Source organism: Pygocentrus nattereri, chromosome 6, assembly GCF_015220715.1.
Source record: "Pygocentrus nattereri isolate fPygNat1 chromosome 6, fPygNat1.pri, whole genome shotgun sequence".
Lineage (NCBI taxonomy): Eukaryota > Metazoa > Chordata > Actinopteri > Characiformes > Serrasalmidae > Pygocentrus > Pygocentrus nattereri.
The window spans coordinates 16,307,193-16,327,672 of NC_051216.1; the positions used below are offsets into that span (position 1 = coordinate 16,307,193).

General features: G+C 40.5%; 1 protein-coding gene across 3 annotated transcripts in view; it reads left to right on the plus strand.

Annotated features, from left to right (window-relative positions):
• Positions 1 to 19,604, plus strand: part of hdac4 (histone deacetylase 4) — a 226,699-nt gene extending 207,095 nt beyond the window's left edge. For all 3 annotated transcript variants that reach the window (XM_017691600.2, XM_037539185.1, XM_017691602.2), the window contains 4 exons: positions 2,246 to 2,379; positions 14,666 to 14,750; positions 14,917 to 15,058; positions 15,263 to 19,604. In XM_017691600.2, the coding sequence (XP_017547089.1) occupies positions 2,246 to 2,379; positions 14,666 to 14,750; positions 14,917 to 15,058; positions 15,263 to 15,302 (401 nt within the window). In that variant the 3' untranslated portion in view covers positions 15,303 to 19,604. The remainder of the gene's footprint in view (positions 1 to 2,245; positions 2,380 to 14,665; positions 14,751 to 14,916; positions 15,059 to 15,262) is intronic.
• The last annotated feature ends 876 nt before the right edge of the window (positions 19,605 to 20,480 follow it).

A 20,480-nucleotide genomic window follows, 5' to 3' on the forward strand; every position in this document is an offset into this window, starting at 1 on the left:
ACTTAAACTCTATTCACAAAAATTAACAATATAAACAATTAAACAATTATCATTTTAAAAAAGCAGAAAATATTTACACTATAGGGGTATTTTACACACATTGCCGATGGAGTATTAATATGGCTATAAATGTCCAGCTGAACATTTGTATAAAAATAATACATAAACATACATCACTTACTCTTGTTTTTTTTTTTTCCTTTCTCTTTCCCCCTCTTTCTCTCTCTCTGTACCTCTCTCTCTCTATTCCTTTTTTGTGGCCTGTCTGTGTGGCCAGAGAGAGAAGAGGAAAATCACACACACACCACACACTGCTCCTCTGCTCAGCTCGACAGAAGGCAAAGGTTTATTTTTCCTGTCTAAAAGCTGTTATTCTAGTTGAATTTGTACCGTCCCAATGCCACAAAAACAAAGAGTCCTTATTCACCTGGGTGTTCAGCATGGCTCAACGTAGCAGAGAGGCACTCTCTGTCTCTTTCATATATTTTACCAAGTGTTTTCATCCCACAAGGCATTCCTATCTCATTCCTAAGCTAAGTTTAAGAGATTAGAAAACATGGAGGGAACCAAGGGGTCACTTTTATACTATTAGAAAGGTATTCTCGTATCTTAAAGGCCCCTTTGTAGATAACATCTAACAGCAAAACCATATTTGTGTGCATTGAATGCATGCGGTGTAAAGTAGAAACATTGCAATATTTAGAGGAGGAGGCCCAGGCACATGTGAAGGGTTTGACTTCAAAGTTAGCAAGACTGTCCAGACTAAGATAAGGTGAGTGAGACTATTCCAAAAATAAAAATATGTATATATGTGTGTGTGTGTGTGTGTGTGTGTGTGTGTGTATATATATATATATATATATATATATATATATATATAATGTGTGTGTGTGTGTGTGTGTGTATGTGTATATATATATATATATATAGTATATATATATATATATATATATATATATATATGCATGCATGGAAAAACAAAATTGAATAACGTACTTAAGTCATGGAAAATATTTCATTGTGTAAATACACAAACTTTTATAGTGGCTTTAGCTGATAACCTCGCCCTTGTATTTTATGTAACCTTGCATTTTTCTGTTTGTGGCACATTGCATGTACGTCATTTCATTAATTTTAGCCTGGACGGTCTTTAACTTGTAACGTAAATTAAACATCAGTCACAGTCGCACTAAGATACAAAACAGTGTAAACTGAAGAAAAGCATAGAACTCAGCAGGTCAGTTTTAAGAGTTTTTTTTTATTTTGTATTTTTTTTTACAGCCATTAGCGTGAGCTTTTTTTTTTTTGTTTTGTTTTTTGATACTTAAGTCATTTATGGTAGTAGAGCTTGAAATTGACTAAAGTTCAGACTGCTTTACTGTTGGCGATCATTCAGGCAGGTTTATTGTTATCTTCAAGACCAGCTTAATGTCAATATATAGTGAAACAGTTCAGACCAGTTTAGTGTTAGTGCAAACATTCAAGCTAATGGTGAAAGAAATTTGTATTTGTAAGAAAAGTATTTGCAGTCTTGTAGCTGCCTGATGACCTGTGACAGGACCCACTTCCCTCCAGACACAAAAACTTATCTAGACCTTTATGGGGCATTTACAGTGGCGAACATGTAAACATACTTGTACACTACATTGTGCTCTTATCTGGATCTTAACGCTGGAATGCAGCAGTAGATGCATACAATCACACTTACCACACTACACAAACAAACACACTCTGATGTTTTTGTACAATCAGTGACCTCAAATATAAATCCACTCAAACTGATGTTTAGTGTACTCTTAGTGAACTTTTTGGTCAGTGTGTGAGTGTACTGGTCAGAATGCACTGAGCTGTGCTGTCCTGACCAATCACTTGGCAAGATCTGAAGGGCCCCAAGAGCTTTAGAGGAATATATCAGAGCATTCAGTCCCTGAGACTGGCCTGAAAGGGGTATAGCAGGATGCATATATTCAAACAAAGATCAAAAGCAGCCTGGAGCCGAAATCTTGAGCCACATTTATTAAAATTAAACCTGCCTTGTATTATGCGTTTAGGCCCACTAAATCCTAGGTGCCTTCCTTGAAAAAGAGAAAATATGATGTAATACCCCTTTCTTTCTTTCCTTCCTCCCTCTTTCCCTGCTTCGCTCTGACTCCGGCTTCTTTGATCGAGGGCCAGGCAGCGAAGCCTTTGGGGCCAGCTCTAACCCCTACTCACATTTGCTTACCCCCCCCCCCCCCCCCGGCAGGTTTTGGCTACCTGACCAAGCAGCTGATGGGTCTGGCCGGCGGCCGCCTGGTGCTCGCCCTGGAGGGGGGTCACGACCTCACTGCCATTTGCGATGCATCTGAAGCATGTGTTTCTGCTTTGCTAGGAAACGAGGTAAGAAAGGACTGGGGAGTAAAACAGAGTGGCAGCAGAGGGGTGGAAGGGATTTACAGAGGTGTGAAAGGACCCTCTGAATGGCAGCTTTCTTTAACCCCTTGTGTATAAGTTGATCAGAGAAACTGCCTCAAAAGAAAAGCAATCATTTAAAAGAGTAGTTCAGCAACAAATTATAATTTACAGATTTTACCCTTGTCCCAAATGTATTTTGCCAAGACAGCTTTGATTTGATTAATTTTGTACTGAAGCTGCAAGGCTTATGTAACTAACAAGAAATAGAAGGTTATACCCCACCAGCTGGACTAGTACAAATTCTGCATGTTTAAAAACTATTTACAGACAGAAGTCATGATTTAAGAAGCTTGCTACTTATTTTTAGCTATGCAACGTTACTTTGACTATTGTATAGGTATCAGTATGTCATAGTGTCAGAGAAGCCCTTCATTCTCACTCCCACTCCTTACTGCTTGCTGCACTCCTGTGTTCATTGAAACGGTTGCAATAAAGTGTCACATCCACAGAATGAAATGAATGAAATATTTGGAGACATGTTATTCCCCTCATATTCACTGACATAACTGCTTTAAATAACCTAAAACAAGGAAAAGGTGCTTTAAATGTAACCAAAAAGGATTGTCTTCAAGGAATAATATGGAAAATGTAGATTTAAATTAATGATTTGGTCAGTATTGCTAAAAAATTGTTAACCCCAAATTAGTTCTGTCATACTAATTGGGATCTGCCTCCTTCATCTTTTCATAAGCAACTTTTTTTAAAACAGTAGAAATCTAAAATTTAAAGCTATAATTCAACCCCCTCCAACCACGTTCCATTGAAAGATGCCAAAAATCCATCTGTTTGTCTCATGGTTTACTCCTTTTTTCTTTTTTCCTTTTCTATTTAGGCCTCTGATTTTGTCACCAGTCATTTTGGTATAGCAATCAGCCTTCTCTTTTTCTTTCTCCCTCATCTGTCCTGCTGCAGTTTTCCATTCACGCTCTTTTTCTCTCAATCATATTTTTCCTCTCTTCATTCTTCACCCCCCCACCCCCTCCCTGCTTCTCTAGGCCACCAGGTGTGGGAGGCAGCTTGCACCAAGTGCAGAGAGGGGTAGAGAGAGGAAGTAACAATCGTCAAGTTGAAAAATCAGAGGTTAATTGTGAGAGTATGTTCTCCATAGCCTGAACTGAACAAACTTTTCTCTGTAATTCATGGCACGCAGTAGATTACATACAATAAAAACGCAGACTCTACTTTCCTCTTAAGGCAATGACTCGAATCAAATATGTGTTTGACCATTGTGGAGATGATTTTTTTTCCCTGGGCATTTGCGTCTCTGTGCCATCATTGTTCAGGACCGGTGGTGGTCTGTGGTTAGAAAGGAAAGCACTGCTGTAATACCAAGTATATTCTTGATATTTCATTGTGCATATCTAAATTTTACATGCAGTAAAGCCTGTATAAGTTTCCCCTCCTGTTGAAAGAAATTTAGATTGGTCTCACATAACATATCATTAACAGGCTTTCTAAAAATACTGCAAGAGTCACTCATGCTACGTCAGATGGTGTGCTTGATAGAGGTGAGCGCTAAGCAAAGTGAAATCGCAGGCACTGTGTATTTTCAGAGAGGGACATGAATTGACCCACAGACGCACACCCACTTGGTGTTTACTTTAATTGGCTAAAGAGAAAACCTGCTGAAGCCATCTACACAGGCCATGAGAGGCCTTAAAGCGCAGCTAATAGCATCCTGTCCCCAAAGCGGAGCTGCACGAATCAAGTCCAACTCTGACACTCACGCTATCGTTATATAGGCTCCCAGAGGCCGGCTTAGCTGACCGCGGGGATCAGAGCACCACTTTCCTCAGCTGAATAAGAAGACGGCCCTTGTTCTTGGTGTTTTAGCCTAGGTCTCGAGACAAGGCTGTAAATATGGTCCTGGAGCCATAAAAAAGTGAGCCAGTTCCACTCCAGTGGATGAGAAAAAAAATAAAAATAAACAGGACAATAAGACTGGCCGCTGAAACTCATAAAGGAGCTGCCCTGTGTGAGCGCAGCAGGGTGACTTGAGGGTGGGCATGCTGTTGGGCTTCCAGCCTGGGGCCCCCATGCCTCTGGTGAGGGAGAAAAAAGCCACCGCTTCTAACCTGTCAGGGAAAATAGATCTTAACAGCTCTGAACTGGAACAACGTTTGCTTTAGAGGGGAGCTACACAAACCGTCAGACTTAATGCAATAACCTTAATCGGTTTACCTGCGGCAGGCATGGAGCTTGACTCAGGGGTCACATCCTCGGTCATGGCATCTCTGCCTGTCTCTGCCTTTTATTGTTAACCCCTTAAATTTTAGGGGACCACTTTTTCTACTACTTATTTTAATAGTAATTACAGAGTAATATACTCACAGTGCACCTGAGTGTAAGCACAAACCTTGTACTGGCTGTTTTGAGATCACAGAGAGTCTGCAATTACGCATTGACCCTTCTGTTGTCATGAACAATTTGTCACCCATTTATCATTGGTCAGTGTCCACATGACCACTGTTAATGAGATATTATTTGGACAGTGGTGCATTCTCAGCCCAGTAGTGACACTGCTAATAAAGCAATGTTGCTTAGGTTTTTACCCATGCTAGGTCCAGAGTGGTCCGCCACCCAAAAGTGTCCAGGAAGGAGCAGCTCTGTGGTCTGACACTGACCACTGATGAAGGGTTGGGATATAGCTAACACAAACTGTGCATTAACAGATGTACTCCAGTCTAACTGTACATAAGCGAGGTGGACATGCAGGGTTGACTTTTCTAATAAAGTGGCCAGTGAGTGTAATTCCTATTATGCTCATTTTCATTGTTCTTAGTTTTATGTTTGGAGTCTACTATAATATATTTATATTCTTTAGTGTTCCAAAAACACTTTTTTTTTCTCATACTGTCCTCACCTTCATATTTTTCTCACCCTCCCACTGAGCCCAGTGTGCTCTGATTGGTCAGCTTGCCCACTCTGTTCTGATTGGTCAACCGCCAAAGCAGTTGAAAACAGCATCCTGATACAAGTTCTGCCTCTACAGGCAGCCAGTAAGGATTGTGTTATGAGAGTGCATCATCTTGTAACAAAGTGAAAAGGCTGAAATTCCGACAAGGTGTTCCAGGCAGCTGTGTTTTTTGTGGGAGAGAGTTACGCCCTCTGATGTGTACATTGAGCGTTATAACTTTGTAGACCGTTTACATGCGTTTACAAAACGTTATACAACACACTAAAGGAAAGGGAAAAACTGGAAAAGCATAATAGTTCCTATTTAATGACATGAAACCAAAAAAATAAGAAAGCAGCTCATTTAAATCTGCACCCAAGGGGTCTACTTTGCATGTGTGTGCTCTTTGACAACAGTAAAATCATTATTTTAATTTCAGCAGGTTGACCCAGAGCTTTGTGTGCTACTCTGTTTTCTATGACTGTATAAAAGACACACATGGCTTCTTTTCTTGTTTTCTAAGCAAGCGCCTGAACACATTGAGAACAGCAGTCAAATTGGCTAGCGCCTATTATTGATTTATGTAATCAGAGTACAGTAAAACATGACTGATTTGTAACTTCGGTCCTAGGCAAAAGTTTGATTTCCTAAGTGAAAATAAGTTAACACAACATCTACAGAGAACACACATCTGCACATTTTGATGCACAATTACTGTTTATTTGTTTAATCTAACATATTAGGAAAAAACATTTTTTGTTTGTTTTTTTTTGTTTGTTTTTTTCCTTTTCAAAATGTTAAACTCAGTAAATAAATAGAAATCATGCTGTAAAATGTGCTTAAAAATGACATGTTTAAGCGTGTTCTCTGTAACACTAGTGTTTTCACATGGAAAATCAGCAAAGTGTGTCATTTGACAAGTGGTGTTAACTTTTGTAGATGACTGTTTAGCAATTTGTGTTTTGTTGTTCAAAATGGTAGTTTGACAAAACAAATTTATCTTTGTTAGATACCTCTTTACATATCAAGTAAATGTGACTGCATTGAGTCACCTTACAGACTGAAAAGGGTAGAAAATGAGACGTATCTAATTTTTTTGCGTCTGCTTTAAAGGATTAAGCTGAAGAATAAGCCTAGAATGTTGAGGTTTAACCCAGCTGAACAGTCCGGTGTCATAGCACATAGAGAGAATAGGGGTGGGTGAGGAGGTGATGAGGGAGGAGGACAAGAAAGGAGTAAGAGTGTTTTGTAAAGAGGAGAGCTGCCACTGACCTCCAAATGTGCATTGGCACTGCTATATGGATCTGTTTCAGACGCCTGCAGAGACCCACTCAGCTGGGGGGGGGGTGTTCAGTGTACTATTAAGTAGAGCCGTCTCTCTCTCTTCAGTAGAACAGAGTCCCTGCGGCACATATGAAAGCTGTTAGGCTCACACTTCATGCAGACAGGGTCAGTAACAGAGAGAGAGACAGACATAGATGAAGTAATCAAAGGAAATTGGGAATCATTTGAAGTTGAGAGGAAGCTATTGTCATAAAGCAGAGAGAGAGTCAGATTTCTCTGTATATCCTCCATAGGATCAAATGTGCCTCTCTCACGCACACTCGGATACCCCTGACTCTAAAATAACACTGCAGCGCCCTGAAACGCAAAGCCACACACTCCACACTAAAATGCAAATAGTTTGAGAGCTCGGTTCATTAGCCCAGTTCAACTGTTTCACCGCCATGCAAAATAACCACACACATCACATGCCAAATTCAGACACACACGATCGATAAAGTAACACTGGTGTTTTTTGTGGCACGAGTTCAGGAAAGTCCCGGTAGAGGCCGTTTCAGGCATCGGAATGAGTGCGTCTCGGCCATACGTTCATTTGATGACCTGAGCAACAAGTCACTCAGGCCTTGAAAACAAAAGCTCCAACTTGATAAGAGATCAAATAAAAGGAGGGTAAGGCCTGTAATCAGAATTGCAGGAAGCAAGTGTTTTATCATGATCTTTACAAAGGTACTGCGTAATAGAGTTGGAATGCAGGCCAGTGATTCGTGATGAGGCAGATAGAACAAGAGGGGAGTGTGTGTGTCTGTGTGTACACACACACGCTACACTGTGTTGAATATTCTCATGGGAGCACAGCTGCATCAGCGAGCCTGAGCTCAAAACTGACTTGTTCTGCTCACGCAGTCTCTCACCCGCATGTTTTGATCACTCTGTTAGGGCTGCCTCAGAGTGACTTTACAGGCTTTAAATACTTACTCCTTCTCATTACCACAGAGGATGTGTATTCTGACTAGTTTTGATGTTTGAGTGTCCGTTCAAATTGGCTGAAAATGTAGGGCTTTATACTTTTTACTGTTTTTTGACAACAGCACTGATGTTGCACAAAAATATAACAGCTTACAGAAAACCATTTTAATAATCCATAACAGCTGAGGAACTTTGGTAGGTTTCGTGTTGGGTGTGTAATGGAGACTGCCTCTTCAGCATTATGTGGGATGCTGATGGAGAGTCCTCATTGGACGATGTGCCAACATGTTATTTGTAAGAGGAATATTGTTTTGTTTCAGAACCTAACTAACATCAGCTACATTAACCCACTATTGCCTCAAACTCTGCCTTTTGAGTCATGTCCTTAATGTTACCTCCTCAGCAATGACCTCACTGACTTATTAGCTTGAATATTTAAAAAAAAAATTGTTTTCCAGATAATGATTCCATAATAATGATTGATTTCAGTATTCGAATCCTGGCACATCGAGCAGTTAAGAGTAATTGAGATTTTATAATTGACCAAGATTTTAAATATTGTTCCTTAATCAAAATATTACCTAGCAGTGATGCAGTCATGATACAGAATTGGGATAATTCAAGACATAAATCTTAGGGCGTACTTACACTATGCCACTTTGCTTTGTACTATGTTTGAGCACAATTGTCCCTCCTCCCCACTCACCTGCTGGACTGTGCTCACATTGCATTTAACATCCACGGCCTGAGTATGCTTACGTCTGACTGGTCCATGCCCAAGCCCACCTCTTCATGTGGGCCTGGGCATAGTTCAGATCGATCACACTGATCAAACAACCTGGAATTTGGGGCTCAAACGTGCTTGAGCACGGCACAGATTGCCTAATATGAATACACCGATCTGTTTTTATAATCAGTTTAGCTAGTTCACTGAATGCATAGCCATCGGTAGGGGAACAAATCTTGTTCAGCATTGAGGACTTGCGAGTTATTTTAATGTTTTATACTAAATTTATGAAGATTTCAGATGTTCATGTTTATAGGAATAAACTAAAATGTTTAGCTAGCCTGTTTCTCTATTTGTCTTCATCTCTCAGTTCTGCAGCTGGTGACCGAGGACTCACTCAGCTTTCTCCCTTAAATTGTTCAACAATCAGCCAAACAAATTTACGTGTACTTGGCTAATGCCCTTTGTTCAAACATTGTTTGCATTTTAATGACTTTTACTAACTTGCATTGATTTAATTTTTCAAAGAAAATTAGTACCATTGAGAAAATATGAGTTCGGCTGTGTTTGATAGGACATGAATATTTTGTTTAACACAGTGATAAATATGCCTCTAACTGAAAACTGTCACAAATTCACAAAAGTGAATGAATTGGGGGATCTAAAGGGTTAACAAATGGCAAAGCTTCTGAATACTGCGTAAGGAAAACGGTACCAATGTAACACTGTGTCAAATCTGCAGTTTCACAGAACCAATCATCACCTTTTTGCTCCAGCACTAGTGCTCATGCTGTTTTCCAAAGAGGAGACAGAGAGATGGTTTCCAGCATGGCTGCTTCCTGCATGACTGCGGTCATTATATCGAGCGTTTTACTGCCGACTCCAGTGCGAGAAGTATTCCGTTTTATTGGAAGGTAAAGACGAGGAGACTTTGCTATAATGAGGATTGCGTTTCCTCTCGAAACCGTTCAGATCAGGAGAAAGGCCGGCGATAAACTTCCCTGCTATTACCCCAAATGCCATGTTCCTTCCCTCAGACTTAAGTGACTAATTCTAGTTAAATACCTCATGAATGATGCATCGGCTCTGACATTAGTCAACTCTGAACCCATGGCTAATTGGCGAACGTGCGCAAACAGATGTTGTTCTCCAAATAGTGTTTGTTGGTAATTATTTGATAAATGGTCTAATAGGCTAATTGTAACCAGTCGCTGATGAGGTTATGCCCGTGTTTACCCAGTGGTTACTGTAAACATGTATGCTTTCACCTGTGAGCCCCTGGGCCCAGCTCTGCGTTCTGCCTAGTGGAAATATGTGTGCCGTTCCCAAGGTTGCAAATAATTTCGTACAAGGTCGCTGTGTGAAATGAGCATAACACACAGTAATCAGCTTTTGCAGACTGACTCTGGCACATTCATCTCAAACAATAACAGTCAGTTCTGTGGAACTTACTGCACAGGTTATGTTTCTTGAATATTTACATCCCGCGGTCTCTAAAAGGCTATGAAGTGTATTTCTTCAGAGACTCCATTTTGCACAGTATCCTCTGGTATCCTCAGTTGGGTCTTCCTTTTTTTCGTTCATTTGAAGACCGTGCCACAGGCTCAGACTGACCAGTTCTATATTCCTTGAGGCAGGAGCAGTTTTGTTACCATCCCAGCAAAAACATTTATTGTAGGATTGTTTATCTTAAGCTTTTTTGCTCTTTGAAAATCCGCATTGTAAGCAAAGTGCTCACCGTGTATTTTTGGATGTTTAAAATTCATTAGTTGCATATAGAAGAAACTTTGTTTTCCTTAAGAATCATGTTTGAAAGAACCATTCAAAGCCTTAGAGAACCTTCACACATCAACGTTCTATACCAGTTCCCCCTGGAACTGTTAAGTTATGTGGAGGTTCATTAAAATTTAAAAAGGTTTTTCCGAACAGATAAAGATAAAACAGATGCAGATAAAACGGCAGAAATAATTGCTTTTTTGTTCCAGCTTTAAAGGGTTAAGCTGAATAATGCACTCAGTTTCAAAGCACATTGAGAGGGTGGTGGGGGGAGATGGAGGTGATGAGGGAGGAAGAGAGGAGTGTTTTGTAAAGAGGAGTAGATTTTTTGCTTAAAATGTGGATATTCAAACAGCAATGATGAAGAAAAATGGTTTCCTAAAGACATTGCATAAAGAGCACCTTTAACACCATGTGTGGTGATCTGTCCCTGATTGTTTTGGTAATTTAGTTACTTTGTGTTTCATGTATATTTAATGCACCTGTTGACCTACAAAATGAGAATTCTCACAGATGTTGCTTAGATGTCATGAGGAATTTCATAAGACACAGTATAGCTGCTTGTCACGCAGTCAAAAAAATCTGTTTAAAAATGTCACAATAATGCAGTTTTTGTTTGTATTCCAAACTACACATGTCCTGTTCGAATAAATGATCAACTCTCTGAATAAGTTCACTGTGAATGTTTGAATAACCATGCTCATCCCTAGTTTCTCTTTCTGAGACCCTCGCGCTCAGGCCAGCGAAGAGCAGGAACTCAAATAAACTCTCTGTGTCATGGCGGATGCTGACGGCCGCCTTGTGTTTCATACCTGCCAAGCCGCTCGGAGCGCGCTGACAAGACCCATTAAAGTTTATAGGCTCGCGGCACAGCCGTCTGTCAAGCTGATGGACAGGTCAGCCCCCCTAAGCCGGTGCCAGGGCAGGAGAGGGTCACACTCTCAGCAAGGTTAAGGGGGGGGAGGGTAGGGGCAGTGAGGGGGACTACAGAGTTTCGGAGTGGGTTTGGGGTGTGGGAGCTAGAGTTGGGGTAAAGGATTTCAGACGGAAATTTAGGAGATGTCTGGGCTGATTGGAGACTGGAAGGGAGCCACAGGGAAGCCTCACAGCAGGGTGCTCTGAGTGGATGACCACCTGGCTTTGCGCACACACACACGCACGCACAAAGGCGGTAACAGTCAATTAATCGTCAACTACATTGATTATGGAAAAGTCCATATGGCATTTATTTAAAACAAAACTGCTCTATTGTTACAGTACACTGCAGGAAGCATAGAGGGCAAAATGGCTTCTGTTGTTATGAGTACAATGAAAAAAGTAATTGCTTAAAATGTGATTGATGGCAGCTCTGTGATGGGCAAACTGTGAGGAAACTGTAGATGTAATGGCTCAATAGGATGATGAATTGTAGACAGTAGAATATCAATTGTTGTAAGGTTGAATTGCAGTGTTTTTCTTAGACCAGAGGTCACTTCACAACAGCAATTTGGTACAATTAAAGTAGCATAGCACAATAAAAATGTAATCAGTGTAGGAAAAAATACAAAATATATGTAATTAGTATTCAACAAATACAAAAAAAGGTAAATGACAAGGTAAGGTAGCATGTAGAAAAAAGTTGTTTGATGTTATAAGACACTGGAGAGATATGAAACAAATCTATAATGCAAATAGTTATTAGTTGTGACCTTAACACAAAGACACAACTGATCTTTAGGTCTGCTGGGCATGACATTGAAGCTTAAACCTGACCCATACCTGCGACAATGAGGCTGCTAAATTTGAAACACAGACCAAACCTGCTTGCATGCTCAAACAGAGATGGACTGCTGGTATACACTGTGTTACTCTGCTATGCTTTATTTCTAGTGATCCAGTTGAATATAGAAACTTAACTAAAACATTCTAAAAATTGAGTTTTTGCCATTGACAGCTTTGAAAATTATTATTTAAAAATATAAAATTTGGACTTCTAATAACTGTGCTTAGACCATAGACAACCACAACCCCCATCAGATAAATGGTACTTTAAGTTTTTATCTTTGAGAAGAACGTTGAGAAGAAAATTTGCAAAGCAAATAATAAACTGTTGATGTCAAGTCCAGACTTGAATGTGTTGAGAATTATTTGGATCTTGAGAAGCAGAAAATGCAACCAACCTCTAAGACTGAACTTTGAAATTGTGGAATTTCTGCAGAATTGTTTGAAAAATTGAAAGCAGATCTCCTGAAAGGATTGGAGGCTGTAACAAAATCTATGAACACAAAAAATACAGAAAACATTGATTTTTATATTTTTATGCGTTTTAGATTTTTATATATATACTTTTTCACAGTACTGTATATATAAACTGTGCTGGAGAGAGTGTACACGGTTAGCAACAAGAATATGTGAAAGTGTGCAAAATATGTGTTGGCATATTAAAAAATCTACTTCATAAAAAGACACTCGTCAGGAAAACAAATCCTAGCACCACCTAAGCCCAATGTACATCAAAATAATAATATTGTTGTTCGGGCTTGGGTTCAGAAGTAGAAGTCTATAGCACATGCCATGCCAAGTTATAAATGAATGATGCTTCACCTCCACAGCCACAGTGCATGGCAAGTAGACTGGAGAGGCTGTATGAGTGTTATCATCTGCAGTGGGAATGGTGCATCCATTAGAACTTGCAGGAACCCCAGTTAGTTGAGTGCCAGTGACTCAACAAGAAGCTCTATTGTCCAGCATGAGAGCTCACTCTGCCAGCCACGGTCCTTGGGCTCCACTTCAACTTTACACTTAACTCTGGTTTTCCTGCTTCCTACTCGCAAGGTGCTGAAAGTGCATGGCAGTCCTTGGTGGTTCCAGCAAATTACACGCGCACACATCTTTCTCTTTAATTTTTTCAGTTCTTCTCTATTCTCTTAGGTGTATGTTGAAGAGTCAGTGTGTTCTGTGTTAATGGATCTGTCTTTGACTGTGAGGGTACAGAAGGCTTCTCACAAGATTTGGAGGGAGGAAAGTTATGAGTCCACAGAACTGGACATACACATACTGTGCATGTATTTGCATGTGAAGAGAGCTGAGGGGTCTATGAGGCATGCCACTGCAGGATTAAAGTATCCCTCTCTCCAGATCACTTCTCTGCTCCAGCCGTGTCTCATCCTTTCTCCTGTTTGTTTTAATTAAATCAAAGCTTCTGGAGGGAAAGGCCTAGTTTCTGTGTATCTCTTTTTCTCTGTGTCTTTCCCTCTCTGCAGATGGTTTGTGTAGGGCAGTGAAGGGATGCATGCCTTTCTTCTTTCTCTTGTTTTCGCATGAAAAGTTTTACTTTTTTCATAACTTTTTTTGTATGGTGTTGAAACAATACAGCCCACAGCCTAAGGGAAATTGAATCATTCCACATTAGGAATGCATTATTGCATCCCTGCTGTTTGCTCTGGGCTCCGGCCCTGTTGGCCCTTTTGGCCCCGTTGGTCCCCGAGCTGTCGTGAGCTCAGGCCTTTTGTGCCCATGGAGTTTGATGAGGCACAAAGCAGCGCATTATGGGCTGTGTGAGAGCTGGACCAGGATTGTACTCAGTGAAATGTTCAGAACATCTGTGAGTCCTCATCAGGATATAAACACCTCGCTGAGCTCACAGCCACACATCCGAGGTCTGTACCAGACAACCACCAATTTTACAAGCAACTGATGGCATTGAAACTGATGGCCAGCTAACTGCTTATGCTGCAACTAACCCTACATGCTAACACCCAACACTATAACTATAACCCAGTCTGCTAACGATTAATACTACAAATAACCCAGTCAACTTAATACTAATACAACTAATCCTGCCAGCCAGCCACCAAAACTACAACCAACTCAGTTAGCCAACTACCAATACAGCATCAAAACCTGCCAACCTGACAGTATTTAATCTAATCCTGCCATCTCATTGAGAGTTCTGTAATTAACTCTGCCAGTTTACAATCAGTATTGCAATTAACCCTGCTGGCTAACTGCCAATATTGCGACCAACCCTGACATCCACTGGCCAAAATTGCAATTAACCCTGCCAGCCAACCACGTGTTACAGCCAAGCCTGCCAGTTGACTGCCAGTTTTGGACCTAACCATCAGTATTGCAACCAGTTCTCCCAGCTAACCACCATTACAGCAATTAACCCAGTTAACCGACTACCAATACTGCAACTAACCCTGCCAGCCAACCACTAAAACTGCTGTGAACCCTGCAAGCAGTCAATCCTGCAGTGAAATCTTCCAGCTAATTGTGTCTCACAAACACCAGTATCATTGTTTGTGTGCCATCTGACCATTAAATTTGCAGCTAAACATACCCTCCTGCAGCTGCCCTGTCACAGAGACACCAGCAGGGCCTGCAGTCACTAAGATCTGAATAGTTTTCAGTCTGTCTCTCAACAGTCCTGAGACAAGGACCATTGTTTTTATAAGGGTTTAAATGACATCAGCAACATTGTGGTGGCTATTGTATTACTCTGCACTAGAAAATATTCCAGTTGAACAGTCACAAAAAGACCATTAGATGTAACCCCGTTTCTGTATTCTCATCCACAGCTGGAGCCACTTTCTGATGAGGTTCTGCAGCAGAGACCGAGTCTCAATGCTGTACGCTCCATAGAGAAGGTTATTGAAGCCCATAGTAAGTGTGCATTTATGTCATTTATGGCCTTAAATGGTGCTAGTGTATAGTCTTTGAATATTATATCTAGGGATATTGATCTAGATCTATCTGATGACACAGTAAACTTGTGTCTCAAGTTTATATAAAAGGTTTTACATTGTCCTGTGATCTGTGCGTGTTGTAGGTAAGTACTGGCGCTGTCTGCAGCGCAGTGCCTCAACGCTGGCCTACTCTCTTGTTGAAGCTCAGAAGTGTGAGACAGAGGAGGCCGAAACTGTGACTGCCATGGCCTCTCTGTCTGTAGCTGCCAAACACATGGGGAAGAGGTAAGTTAAGGTGTAGGTGTACGTGTCGTGGGTGTTTTGTGTTTAATCTGTGTTCAGAAACCCATTTGTTTGTTGATATGTTGGCATAGATGTAGTTTCCACTGGTGATGGAGTAACATACTCCTCTTCACAATCCAGATGCTAAATATATAATAGAATAAAAATTGGAAATAATGGAAATATCTGTCTGTGCATGACTCGCAGGTCTGAAGAGGAGCCGATGGAAGAGGAGCCACCATTGTAGAAACAGTCGTCCGATAACCTCGATGACCTTGGCTCACAGCCTCTCACTGGTGTGTGACCTCACTCTGCCCTCTCCATCCGTTTCATCCGTTTTGGCTGCGCCTGGCTCCACAGCCTCGCAGCTCCACCCGCGGGGCTCTGAGCGCGTTTTCAGCTTGGGAAGCGAAACGGACCGAAGACATCTCCAAAACACTCAGAGTGCACCAGTCTGGAACACCTCCGCCGTTTTTAGTCTGTCTTTGTTCAGCTTGGGGTACATCCAGGTCTCCTGCTTGTCTGTCCTTCATGGACACATGCTTTCGAACAGGACATGGACTCCACTGGTGGATGTGAGAGCTGGTGCTTTAAAAAAAAAAAAAAAAAAAAAAAACACAAAAAAAAAACAAAAAAAAAAAACAAACCTCTTCTTTTCATGGCCACTAACGTCTGCATGGTTCCAGCTGTGGACTTCGTCATGGCTGTGTCCTTTTTTTTCTGGTTTTATTTTTTTGTCTCTTCATTTGTTTGTTTGTTTGTTTTGTCTTTTATTGAGGGGAGGAAAAAGTGACTGATGCTGTTTCATTCCGAATGGCGACGATTTGGAAAGTTACTGCTACGTGCTTGCGAGGTAGTTGAGGACGGAGGCATGGACAGCATGGGTGTGAGGGAGTGAGTGAGGGAATTTTTGGAAGACGTGTGGAAGATGGCTAGTGAAGCAGCCCTTCTGGAACCCCTCTAACACACATGAGAGAGAGAGAGACACCGAGAGATTGTGCCTTTTTTTTTTAAGAGCTGGTGGATTAGTGATGACTTGAGAAGAACATTGCCTTAAACTCGTTACATAAGGGGAAAGCCATCGGGTCCCTCTGCCCCCCTCCTTCTTTTTTCCGGGAGTGGAATGGCTGAAGGCCCGAAGGACAGAAAGCCCTTTGCATGTTTACCAGGAATGCCCTGCAGACTTCTGTGTGTCTCGCACACATTATCATCATTTTATTGTCATTTTTTAATTTTGTTTTTCCTATTCAGTTTTTTCTATACTTGCTTTGCATAACTTCAGGATCTTTCGCTTATAAATAACTTGTAAGGTAGTTGCCAGCTGTACACAGGCAAACATTGTTGGAGCAGTTTTCAGTTGAATTCTGCAGTGCTTTTGGGAGCAAGTGCAGGCCAATGTAGCTTCTTGTTCAAACTCTATGACCAAATCTCCATTATCGCCTCCGTTAGCTAGCATGCACTGTTACTCGACACCTTTCCTTGGACCAGTTTGAATGCTGTAGTAGTAGAAGTCATAAAAATAAACACTGAAAGCATGAGACTTAACCAGTAGTTCGGTGCCACTAGCCACAGGCATATAAGGTAGGACCGTTCAGATGTTTTCTTGTTGCAGAACTTTGTGATTGAGTAATTGAACTATTTATGTATTTTCATGTATATCTCGCCTCACTTGTTAGACTTTTTTGTAGTTATGAATGTCAGTGCTCAGATTAAATGACTATTAAGGGCACTAGTTAATCACCAGTAATATCCTTCTTGGCATATGGTCAGTTTTTTGTTTTTTTTTTGTTTTTTTGGCATCTTTGAAATATGAAGACAAGGGCTGGAAATCAGTTATAAAATATACCATTGAGCCTTCTGATGTGCCAGCAGGTGAGATTCAGTGCTGGTGTTCAGCTTCATGTTTCCTGCCATTGAGTCCCTGCACTATCAGCACTGCAGTGGACCGTTTTTTCACTACTGGCAGGTGCTACTGTCTCTGTGTGCGTGCATTTTTGTGTGTTTTTGATTGACTGCTTGTGTGTGTGCGCGTGTCAGTCCAGGAAATAATCGGACCACCAGCCTGAACCTAGACAATAATGGCAAAAACCTCCCCGAGAAGTCTGTGATACTCCACTGATCTGCACGAGTCTCTCTAGCTGAGCACGTAGGTTTCAGAGCAGCACATGTATGCATCTTAATGACCCGTTAACCTGTTTATACACAAGCATGCTCGCTGATGGCATCATTCACTTTGACACTGATCTGATGTAAACTGATCTTAGATGGTCTTACTTGTTTGAAAACCCCAACTCATGTTCAGCCTCTTGGCAACTACCTTTGACATTGTTGACATGAACTTTTGATTATTTCTTGTATATTACCATAAGTGAGATGGGAGAAGTGCATATTAAGGAATTGGGCATGAGTTGCTGTTGCGATTGTTCTTACTTTTCTGGTATACCCATGCCTCACATGACTACTCCATTCTGAGTTATTTGCCAGTTATTTTCCTGTCTGTACTTTCCTTATTTTCACCTTTTGTCTTGAACTTTTTATACTGATTTTTTCTGTTTTTGATTTTGGTCGTTTCCCTGTTACACTCTGTACAGTTGACAATGTTGTTTTACATGCTTAAAGTTCTTAAGACCATAGTTCTTCTCTTAGAGAGCAGCCTTTTACACACACTCTGGGGTTCTGTGGTTTTCTTGGGAGGGTGAAATTGAGATGTTTCTACTTTGTATAATGATTCCAACAATTGTGTATTTACTATATGTTCTGTTCATAGTAGATTTATATATGAGAAAAAAATCTATAGATATATATTATAAAAGATTACAATCACGTTTGAAAAAACTTTGGAAGTGCAAGGTGATGAAATGCTCATATATCCGCTCTGGCTGTGTCTAGCGCAGGGCTCTCTGAAGACTCTGTTCTCTCCTCATGGCTGCCATTGGTTTAGAGCCGCAAACTGTAGCACTACACTGGTTCTGAAATCACATGCTCACCAGGCACTTCATCGTATAGTCGTAACAGCAGGCAAACCTACTGAAAACACAACTTTACCGGCTTGCTCAGTGACTGTGCTGGCAGGCAAGTTTGTTAGAAGAGACCAAAAAATGGATTGACATGGTCAGTTGTCAATTTGAGATGTCCAAATTTTCATATGAGTGCCAGTTGCAAGTGGTGGCTGCCTTTCCCCTCTACGGAGCCGAATGTAGACCAAGTTGGCACTTTTAAAAGCGTTTATTAACATTGTCATACTGTAGCATATTAAAACTATTACTGAAGCACCTTGAGCTGCATTTGTATGTGTGGAAGGTGCTATAATAAGAAACATTGTCATTATTAGTATGATTTTTTTTTTATCATTGTCTATTATTATGAAGAAACACACAGTAGTTATCAAATTTCCGTCATGCTACTGAATGATGGGTGGAAATAAATGTACATTTTGGTAAATCCAAGCATTTTTCAGTGATGGAAAGTGTTGCTGAAGCATTGCTCAGTGTCCTCAGTGTTATGGAGAAGAGGCCATAGTGGTAACAGTGCAGCGACTGACTTGCCAACCAGAACTCACAGATCACTTTGCAATAACAGTCTGAACAATGGCAGCCTGTTTCTCACTTTCTTTCTTTCTTAAAGGGACTTCTCTATCTGGTTTATCCACCCAGGGTTCAGATAGACACTTTCATGTTTAAAAAAAAAAAAAAAAGAAAAGAAACAAAAAAAAGGCAAACATTCAATTTATTTTGATCTTATTCCCATTTATTTGAACATCTGTCATTCCTGCTAATTTGTCATTAAGCCCAGGCCTAGCTCTGTTTATTTGAAGGCCTGGGTGGATTTTTTTTTCTGTACCGTTCTCTTTGCTCCACCCATGTCGTTTTTTGCATGTTTGTGTGTCGGCATGCCTGTCTGTCCTTGTAACATATTTGCACAACCGATGAGCACTGGAGGACGAGACTTTTCCAGCATTGTAGAGCGCTCGGGAACGCGACTGCTTTCTCTTCTCTTCTGTGGTCAGGAAGCAGCGGAAAGAACGATGCTCCTTGCGTCCGACAGATGTGCTTTTTACTTGTAAAAAAAAAAGAAATGAAAACAGAAAAGAGAAAATGATTTCAAAACATTTGAATATTTTACAAAACAAAACAAAAAAACTATAGCACTTGTGACCTACAGACAACAGATTTTATTGTATTTATGTAGAACATTGTTTTAGGTGAACTACACACTACATATTAGACTGCCTGTGTGATGTATCTTTTTTTCTTCTTCCTTTGGATGTATTTTTGGGTTGAGTGGAGAGCATCTGGAGTCATCAAAGGGCTTTTTCCAGATGTTTGACAGGTATATCATCCTCAGCCTGTCCTTCCCTTTACAGCCAGTAATATATCTATGACCACTGTGGCTCGAGAGCAGGTCTAGGTTTACAGACGTAAGAAATGCATATTATTTTTGTCACTCTTTTTTATTTTTGTTTTCCATTGTTACAGTAGAACTTTTCTTGGGACCTTTAACATTTGTCTTCGACATCAACTATAAAGTATCTTGTTTTGGAAAACCGCAATGTCTTGTTTTTATTTCAGCAACCACAAGATCCAAGTTTAGTTTAGACAAAAATAAAACAAAAAAAATCTTCAGTATTTACAAAAATGTTCGTAGAGATTTAGGGGGTAGAATACTAATAAATGTGTTATTACAGTCACAGTTTGAGGATTTGCTCAAACTTGGAAAGAGTCTGGCTACAGGAGAAACTGCTTCATGGCTGCATTCAGAACAACAATAGCTCTGCAAATGAATGTCACTAAGCGACTTGTAACGGTTCCAACCAATCTGTTTTGATCTGTAATGCTTTTTAAATGGAGTCCTACCCCCTACAACTTTAGCTACACATGCAAATACATTGAGTTGATTAAGTCCTGGGTTTGTGTTTTATGAAAACCATAACCACAGTTTAAATCATTGTATTCTACTCTGGAAGTTCTTGTTCTTACAACTCTGCTTTTGGCCCTTCCTTTCATCTCGGGGCCATGTGATTCTGCAGTTGGTGTTCGTTTAGCTTGTCCCACAAACATGCCGCGTAGTCCATTCTTTTAGAGGCAGTTGTGCTTCTTTAATGTACGGCTGTGCTATAAATTGTTTTTTCCTGCAAATTTGATTAATAACTGAAAATCAGAACGTAATGCTATTAAAGTGCTCTGTCTGCTGCCATTACTAGACGCATGCTGTCCTCCTATTAACTCCTGTTTTTCATTTTTTTACATTTAGATTGAAGATCTATCATAAACTGAAAATGTGCAAAAAAAAACACATTATTAGAATACATGTAAGGTCAGGAGCAGCACAGTGACGTTCTAAGACACCTAACTCAACTCTGTCTAGTTACCAGGCGCGACAGAGTCAGGTGTGTTAGAGGATGGAAAGCATAAATGTGCTACACATG